At 41.3% G+C, this 9,896-nt stretch overlaps 2 protein-coding genes across 2 annotated transcripts; both read right to left on the bottom strand.

Moving 5' to 3' along the window:
* Positions 1 to 392: 392 nt before the first annotated feature.
* LOC134453359 (trace amine-associated receptor 13c-like) lies at positions 393 to 1,427 on the bottom strand. Its single transcript, XM_063204237.1, has one exon. It carries the CDS (start codon positions 1,425 to 1,427, stop codon positions 393 to 395), a length of 1,035 nt encoding a protein of 344 aa, XP_063060307.1.
* Positions 1,428 to 8,208: 6,781 nt separating this feature from the next.
* Positions 8,209 to 9,204, bottom strand: LOC134453358 (trace amine-associated receptor 13c-like). The gene has a single exon (XM_063204236.1). It carries the CDS (start codon positions 9,202 to 9,204, stop codon positions 8,209 to 8,211), a length of 996 nt encoding a protein of 331 aa, XP_063060306.1.
* Positions 9,205 to 9,896: the final 692 nt, after the last annotated feature.

Below are 9,896 nucleotides of genomic sequence, written 5' to 3'. Positions count from 1 at the left end.
TCTTTTCCAAGTGGGCCCTAGATATACTGTGGACCCTACATATAGGCTACTGTGGGCCCTATACTGTATATTTAATCACTCACCATTCACTAAGATTCTAAATCATGCACACAGATCATTTCATTAGCTATTTCAATTTAATCGTTTAACTTCCTTGTGTATACATGCAAACCTCTGAAACTTATTTTGGAACATAGGTATTGGGGTTAAGCACTGTTATAGCTTATTAACAGACCAACACAACACATACACATTTCCATGCATCAACATAGAGTATATGTCCATTAGTATTGGATATTTTCTTTACTTCAAGCTTGGCGAACTAAAAGGATAAGCGAATCACAAACACAGTCCACAGTATGGTAGGTCATCATCCACCCTTACACATTCAGTCACTTTTGTGCAGTGATATTAATGTAAGCTGATGAAGAATCAAAAACCCTGAGCGAGAGTATGTGCCTAATAGAAACCCTGAACCATGTGTAGCGAAAAGCGTAGATGATGGGGTTCAGGAAAGAGTTGATGTAGAGGATCCAGACGAGGAAGGCGATGACAAGCGAGGGGTTTGATATGAGCTCTTCCGAGAGCACACAGGCGTAGTGGGTGATCCAACAGGTCATGAACACAAAAAGGACAATCGCCAGTGTTTTGGTGCCCTTCCTCTCGGACGTCTTGGTCTGTGACGACTCCGTGTCCACGACTTTGGAGTCTTTGAACCGACCCGCAGCCCTGTTAATGGCCTTCTCCTGCCTCCGAGCCACTTTTAAAATGTGCACGTACATGCCGAGGATAACAGAGCACGGCCCGATGAATGACACCATGAGGTCAATGACACCCCAGGTGAAGCTGACAAGCATCGTGCAGTCCCCGTGACAAATGTGGTCTTCCTGGGGGGTGCGGTACAAGTTTGCATTGCAGTAAAGAAGAGTCAGGTTGTATACGATGGAGTACGACCACATGAGGATGATTAACATCATGGTTTTGGTCATGGTCATTCTGGAGCAGTAGAGCAAAGGCTCACACACAGCGTAGTACCGATCAACAGCGATCAACACCAGATTGTACAGAGAGACAAAGATAACGGTAAATACAGTGGCCTGGAAAATAGAACAAAATGTCTTCCCAAAATACCAGCATGACTCTATGAGCCTAATGCTTTCGATAGGGATAACAATCAGTCCAACCATGAAATCAGACACAGACAAAGACAGAATAAGCAGGTTAGTAGGAGTGTGAAGCTGTTTGAAATGACAAATGGATATGATCACCAGCAGATTCATCGACACAGTAAAAAATGACAATAAAGAAAAAAATATATACATCAACATGTACTCTGGTTTTGATCTAACAACCTTCACACAGGAGAAATTGTGAGTTGGGAAACAATATGAAACTGCGTAATTGTCCTTTGATTCGATAAACTCCATTTGCCCGTTGTGTCTTTGAAGGGAGGTGGAGAATGTTATTAATCCACTACACACCTCAAGTCAAGTCAAGCGTTTACGTATATGTCACATACATTTTACATGGAGTGATATGACGAAGAGGTCATCAGCTCTGCATATGAAGAAATAAAGCTGAAATGAATAAGGGTGATCTTCACCTGGACATTAAGAGTTTTGGCCTGTAGCTTTATGTTTTTTCTCCCCAATGCTCCACCCTTGAAAGCATCAATATTCATGACTGAATTGTGGTGAAGTAAGGTAGAACAACACAAATTTGAATTTCCATATATTTCCATATCCAACGAAGGGATGGCATTCACAGTATGAATGGTGCAGGCACGTGCACTCCAATACGGCAGGGGAGGCTGTGCCTCACCTGTCTCTTCTAGACTTCATGAGAATGATGAGATGCAGTAAATGTGAATAATAGTAACAATAATAACTACTGTTTTCGAGCATATTTACCATAACTACAATTTTTGCAGTATTTAAACAGTTTCAATCATTTTCAATCATTTTTGTGGCCAAAACCGCACTATTTTCCCACCTCCTGCTCCGAATACACTGAATTTGGGGCAACTCCCGAGTTGGCCTCACCGCAGATTGCGCAATCCCTCAGTAACAAGCTTCAGCGCATGCGCCATTTTGCTCGTTCTGTGTATGCAATTCGTAATATTGTATTAAACGTTTTATACACTTAATAGAAATATGTATGGTGTGCCCTCGTTTTCCTGATATTTGTTTTCACTATTTTCTACGTGTGATTATCATTTCTTTACTCTGAGCGCTTTGGCATAACCCCATTGAAAAATAGAGTAGTGCGGCGAGAAACACATTGGCCTCACCCTCATTCTGCCGTTGAGTCTAGCTTTGTCAGTGACGTCATAGCGCCACTAGCAGAGAGATTACTAGAATATTTCTGCCACTAGCTTGTTCACGTTGACTGCTACCATGGAAGTGGATTTCATAACGAAACTAAGATCATTCTCAAAGTTGGATTTCCAAGGGAAACAAGACGTGATAAAGAATGGACGACCGACACCAGAGCTGAGGAAATTGATTCAGGAGATTGGACAGAATATTATTTGATTATTTCACAGTGAGTGGTACAACCGAAAAGACTGGCTATGTGGAATGGGAGGCAACAAGCAAAACAACGTTAGCAGTTTGCTAGCTGGGTTGGATATGTCAAACCGTGAGAATATTATTGCGAGAAGCCCTGTAATCAAGACAGCATTTCAAGGTAAGGAAATTTGATTATTACATTTGCCCGCCGTGGCGTTGACTTGGGTCTAAGTTTTATTTGATTTTGTCAAGATGAAGGAAGAGTTGTTTGAAAAATAGTTCGGTTGCATTGGTTTTACAGTAGCTATGCCTCACATATGCATTTCAGGTGTAATCTTAACCTGCAACTAGTGAGAATGTTTTGAATGACATAGCAATGGCTACATTTCTCAAAGAATAATTCATCACGAGTGATTTTGGCAACAGAACGAACTAGGGGTTGTGGGTTCCTGGATTTTGGTTTGGTTTGCGGCTGTGTGTTCACTTTGCCAGTCCCAGTATGCCCAAGTGATAACGTTGCTTGCTATCCTAACGAGGCAGTTTAAAATGATAATAATCAAACGCTGTATAATACACGCTTTGAGGTTCGGCTCGTCTGACATTCTTTGAAATGTCCATCCTCGAGATGAACGACTGTGGAATATTTCAGCGTCATTGTCTATTGTTTAGCCTATTTAGGTTGAGTTTGGGTCCGCAGTGGTATGATGTGGATGAGTGGGATAGTTGACGGTTCTCAGGAGGAGTGTCCTCAAATGACGCACCATGTCGTGCCTAGAACTATTTTCTGTCTACTCTAGTCTTTTCTACCGGAGGTGGTAGCTGTCCATGATCACGGCCACGTCTGGCTTCATTATCTATTTCACAGGCTACCAGAAGGATCATCCCGGTGGGGTGATATTCTGTTGTTTGAATGCACAAATGTGACACTGTGTGAGATTTTTAGTTCTTTATATCCAGAATTCATGCTGCCCATTCACTAATGTTACCGGTTTCATGAATATTTACCACCACCATCAAATTCTAAGTATTTATTATGACTGGAAGAATTGCACTTTTCATACATGAAAAGGGGGATCTTCTCCATGGTCAGCCATTTTGAATTTCCAGAAAGAGTCATTTTACGCTGCAAAAATGACTGTACTTGGGCCATACTAGAAAATATTAGTTTATTACTTAGTAAACTTTCATGAAAAGGTCAAATTTGGCAATAGGCGACACAGATTCAAAGAGCAGCATAGTTGCAGTACCTTTTACTGCACTTTTCCTTTGTAGGGCTGAATAGACCACAGCTAAACTGGACCTTAACACCCGGACCCTAACCTTTATAATGTAGTGCAATAATGGACAGCACAGTGGGTCAAGCATATCTACACTACACTAATCAACTTTTGTTTAACGCGTGTCTGTTTTTTGTTGTCGTTCAAATGCTCTTGCTGTTGGTCACAGCTTTGGTCTTTAGAGATCAATCTAATGATGCACTGTTTGCATGTGTTTGTCATTTCTCACCCGAACCCTGTGAACCAGAGGACACAATTAACACCTGAGGAGGGACCCTGTCGCTTATAATGATGCCACACACCCCTGTGGCACCAGGTGTCACATTAGAGGTGTGAAATGACACATACTGTAAGCGCCAGGTGATGCAATAGTTGGCCCTCCCATGATGTTTGTTTGTTCAAACATCAGAATGACTGCACACCTAAAATTGTTTTGTTAGGTTTGCTTTCGTTTTATAATGAGAAATGGAACAGAGCATTCCAGCTCTCTCCCCGACACACACACACACACACACACACACACACACACACACACACACACACACACACACACACACACACACACACACACACACACACACTCTTAGGCACGTATGCACACACACACACACGCCCGCATGTTCTCACATGCACACACGCATACAGTCACTCACACATGCACGAAAGCATGCACACACACACACACACATACACACACATATTTAGGCTTAGTTTTTGTGTCGACTTCACTAATGTGTACTAACAGTGTAAGCCTGTTTACATGTGCATGCTTTCTTTGTTATAAGTGAATATATGTGGCATAGGACCCCTACCCACCATGAAGATGGAAGTGTGCGTACACTCCCATGAGAATGAATGACCCCATTTATTTGCCACAATCAACATGTGATAATGTGCATACATTTTGTTCTTGATATCAGTTTGACAACAGTGTGTTTTACATACTGGTGATTACTTATGTGGCACATTTTAGGTAAGCAGCTTTAAAATCTCAGATATCTGCTCACCCTCTCCTTGGCTGTGGCTGACTTGCATGTTGAGTATTATATTGCCAGTGCCAGTGGAGGACTCGAGATTGGTTGATATGTGTTGGTACTTTGGAGACAGAGTTTGACAATATTTTTGTATACGTCATTCCCTGTTATTTATGTGCCTCCTTGCCTCTCTTACCCCCCCCCCCTCTGTTTTGGTTTGTCTTCTGGTTGTATTGTCGTAATTGTGGGAAAATCATAGCCTAGTAAACTAGCCCCACCCGCCAGCGGTCAAAAATATTTTTGATGCCCCAGGCCCTGAAACTGGTGGACCAATCACAACACAGGAGATTTGTTTTGAGTCTTTGGATGCAATGCGGACAGAGTTTTGAGGGAGGGATGACAAATCATTGGCCAATAGGCACAGACACTGTTAGAAAAACAACAGGTTGTTCCCTTCAACAATCTTTCGATGTCTCATTGATAGGGGGCAGATTAAATATTCACATTTAATCTCTCATTTTGTCTGGCTTGCCAGGCTACGCAAATCATACACATTTCTAGCAACTGTATTTTTATACTAATGATTTAGCTATAATGAACTTGAACTTGTTAGGATTGATAAAGATGCAACTGCTATGCTGTCCTACAAATCAAGATGGCAGTACATTGTTGTTGAGAAAGAGTTATCATGACTTTTAATGAATATATCAAAATTGGGAGTGGGCATAGATTATTTTTTTTAATCTAGATTAATCTCACTGTAATTATGAAATTAATCTAGATTAATCTAGATTAATCTACATCAAAATGGCTCATTCAGAATAGGCACGCTGGCGAAATAATGACGAAAAAAAAACCTAGGGGGTTTCTTAAGATGGCGCATTAGACCAGAGCTCATCTCTTTTTTCCAAAATGCATCTCATCATCAAAAAAATGGTTGATATTTGGTGATGAAAAAAAAAATCACTGCAATATTTGAGAAGTGTTTCGAATATGTTAGGAAGCATTTACAGTCATAATATACTGACATTTCAAAATGAACAGTGCTATAAATTGTAGAGGCAAATACAGATAAATCTATCAAACATTTAGACTATTTAAACAAAATGACCTCAACAATTCAGCATTTCTAATGGGCAGAGAGAGAGAGAGAGAGAGAGAGAGAGAGAGAGAGAGAGAGAGAGAGAGAGAGAGAGAATGAATCTGCCACTGACTGTTAAAAAGGGCAGCGGCTCCTTTAGAGAGGGAGGAGCTGCGCAGCAGGTACAGCAAAGTCAGAGCCAGGCTACTAGATTTCTAAAGCTAGTTCTAGACCCTAAAACACTGGCCCACATCGATTTGGCCTAAACCTGACAGTTGTTCTCTGTGTTAGAATGCCAGCGGAGTTACAACTCCAAATGAATTCAGTTTGCAAAAAAAAAAGTCAAGCGCGACGACCGCGAGGTTGGCTATATCAAGCGCAACAACCGCGAGGTGTATTACCGTCTGACATGAGTCGCAAATGCGCGATCATAACACAAACATTCAGCGAGAGTAGATATTGACAGTTTCAGTTTGACAATCTTCACAATGTATCACAAGGAATGTTTTGCAATTATGGCACAGGCAAGATTTCTGGAACAGGACTGTTGTTTGTGTTCTATGCAATGCGTGAGGAAATGTAGGCTATGTCGGGCTGGTACACAATAATGTCTGCTTCACCTCAAACAATAACGTCTCTCTAGTCTACCACTTATGAAAAAGCACTAAAACAACACCTACCACGACAGAGAGATTAATGTTACAGCATGCAAACACTGTTCATATTTAGTAGGTCTGCTCTGCTGAGCAACAGGTGGAGAGGCGAAGTGACTGGAGGGCAGTCTGAAAGCGTCCGTCAATTGAACGCTATGGTGAAGCGCATCCCCAAACCCCAAATCCATATTTTGAGAATAGATTAACGTGCGATATTTTCTTTGTCGAGCGATAAGAGTCTCACATTATCGCAGCACGTTAACGCCGATAACGGCCCACCACTAATCAAAATATAGCATGAAGTAACATGATTGATCTGCAAAAATATGATAATACAAAGTCAAAAAACCACCACATCAATTATCTACCTAATGGGCCTACTATTTAGACTGGACAATAGATCATTTTAAAGTAATTTTATTCAGTTCGGAGCTCTGCGTAGTTACTACTTTGTAGATACAGAAAGTATACCCTTGTACTATTTGTCAAGCATCTTCTGATTGTCTTTTGTCTTTGCTTTGCCCTGATGAAGACCTAGATGGTCGAAACATGTTGGCATTTTAATTTCAATTATGAGTAGCCACAGTTAATAAAGGCTTTTTAATATACCTCCTTCTTCGGACTGATTCACCTCTGAGTGCCTGGGACCTTCTGCTTTCCATCTTCTGATTGACTTTAATGGACACATCATCAATTATTTTTCCTGGAGTCACAGGTTGTTTTGGGCCTTTCAACAGGTGAACAGAACTTGCAAGAGCCACTCTCACTCTTTCTTATGTAGGACTAGGCCCTATGCAATGTCACGTTTGATGGCTCCCTCCAAAACATTGATGACGTATACTACCACAGACATTTTTTATTGTCGTGAAACGAAGAATGTATATCTTTCTTGTGGGGCATGCAACACTCATGTTACATTACAAATTTCAGAATTTGTAGGCCAACCACTTAAGGTGAAGTGAAAAACAGAGCTATGTACAGTTGCAGTAATGCCTCTTTTCCACTGGTGATTTTCTGGTAGGCCTACAGCGCGACTCGGCCACCACTTTTTGCTTTTCGATTGGGCACGACATAGCTTAATCGAAGACCAAAAAGTGTCGGCCGAGTCGCGCTGTGTCGAACTGTAGGCCTACCAGAAAACTGCCAGTGCAAAAGAGGCAGAAGAAGGCACCTCAGGAAGGCCTGCTGAATGTTATTTTCTCTACAACATAAGTGGAACTAGTACCTGATTACAATATGACACGTGTGAATGCACAAATGCATTTATAAAGACAAATGAACACTCTCCCAATGTATTTTTAAGAAGATATGTTCCATATACTCAGTGGGAAAATGCTATTTCAAGGGGAAATTATGCCTAAATACAAGTTGTGGCAGGCTATAACAAGTTCTGTCTGTTTATTGGTGTACCCAGTAATCAACAATAAAAACTATAGATACATCATATACAGATACATGAGAGAGAGAGAGAGAGAGAGAGAGAGAGAGAGAGAGAGAGAGAGAGAGAGAGAGAGAGAGAGAGAGAGAGATAGTACAAAGATTAAAAAAAATATCAGTATTGGTTTGGTGAGGCTAACAGAGAAAAAAATTGAAATAACCGCTTTTCCTCGGTATAGGGGTGGGTGTAATAACAGTTCATGCACATACTACAGTATATCTCATGTGAAATTCAACCCGCACACACTTATGTGCACATGATGTCTCAGTCATATGCTATAACTTAAAAAAGGATGAGGAAGAATCCATTATTTTCAGAGTCAAGATGTATTTAAGTGCCATTTTAAACCATGAGTAAAACAATGCATAAATGATAGGGTTCACACACGAGTTAGTGTACAGAATCCACGAGAGAAGAGTCATAATGGTTTCTGAGGACAAGGTACCATCTGCAGTGAGCAGAGAGAGATAATACGGTATCCAACAGAGCAAATAGACCGCCATGACAATCCCCAGTGTTTTTGCTGCTTTGCCCTCTGCTGATTTTACAGGCAATTTAGCATCGCCTGTGTGACCCATGCTAGCCGAAATCGAATGAATGGCATGGGCCTGGTAGGTTGCCACTTGAAAGATTCTCAGGTACAAAGTGATCATGATGGCACACGGAGCGATGAAAGAGATGAAGATATCAAACAATGCCCACTCAAAGCTAACAAACAGCAAACATTGTCCATGGCAAACCCCGCTACCTCCCGATACATTAAGGCTGTTGTTACAATAAAGCAGCAGGAGGTTATATAGCACAGAGCACGACCAAATAACGGCAAGAGATGTGAGCGTCCTCTTCACCGTTATCCTCTGAGTGTACAGGAGGGGGTCATGCACTGCCACATATCTGTCCACGGCAATCACAACGAAATGGCCAAGAGCGGAGGACAGCAGCGTGTACACGACACACTGGAAGATAAAACAAAAGTGTTGCCCAAAGTACCAACATGTCTCGGTTAGTTTCACCGCCTCTACCGGAATGACAATGGCTCCGATTAGGAGGTCAGCCACGGCCAGCGAGAGGATGAGAAGGTTCGTGGGTGTGTGAAGCTGCTTAAAGTGTGCGATGGCAATGACTACCAGCAGGTTCACTACCACAGTGATCGAGGAGATCACTGAGAACACGAACAGCATTAGTGAATACTCGTACGCAGGCCTGACCGTTTTGATGCATGATGCATTATTCCACGGATAACAATACTGGGAAGGTGGTAATTGGTCCATATCTGCTGAAACCAACAAAAAAAAAAACTAAATCAATGTGTATCAAATGACATATATCAAATAACCTCTAGTAGCCTCTTACTGCAGATGGCGTCGCCAGCGGGCCTATTCACGATTTGCTGAAAATATCTAACTACATCATAACAACGTTGCTATGACAGTATTGAGAGCCTTAGGTAACAGATTAAGACATAGTTGTTACAATTTTTGTGACAGTAAGGTTATAACATATGCTCTGCGCTACGGTTAAACCCATATAACACAAAAATATAGTCTGAAGACCCTTCTATTAAATCATCATCTCCTATCGAGCCAGTCATTAAGCTTCCTCAGAGTCTGCCTTTGCTGTCTGATACGTTTAGTATTAAAGGGTGACTCTATTATAGCAGAAATACACACGTACCAAAGTACTGATCTGATTGGATGTTGGAATAGCATAGGAAAGTACGCTGGGCCACCCCTTTTTGGCCCCTGATGAATCCATTTGTAGAATTCGTTTCATTACTGTCCATTGAAATATCCACAACTTTGCATTTTTTTAATGTGTACATGTATACAATGTTTATGTGGACATCTACAAAGTGATGTAACCTGAGGTTTGTGTGGATAAGGAAACTAAGCTTAAATTACTGACAGTTTATCTGTCTCCCTTCGTAATTTTATTATAACACCGTTACATTTCTCCCCAATAG

This window comes from Engraulis encrasicolus, chromosome 7 (assembly GCF_034702125.1).
Source record: "Engraulis encrasicolus isolate BLACKSEA-1 chromosome 7, IST_EnEncr_1.0, whole genome shotgun sequence".
In the NCBI taxonomy this organism is placed as follows: Eukaryota; Metazoa; Chordata; class Actinopteri; order Clupeiformes; family Engraulidae; genus Engraulis; species Engraulis encrasicolus.
This window is presented reverse-complemented; position numbering and strand designations above follow the sequence as displayed.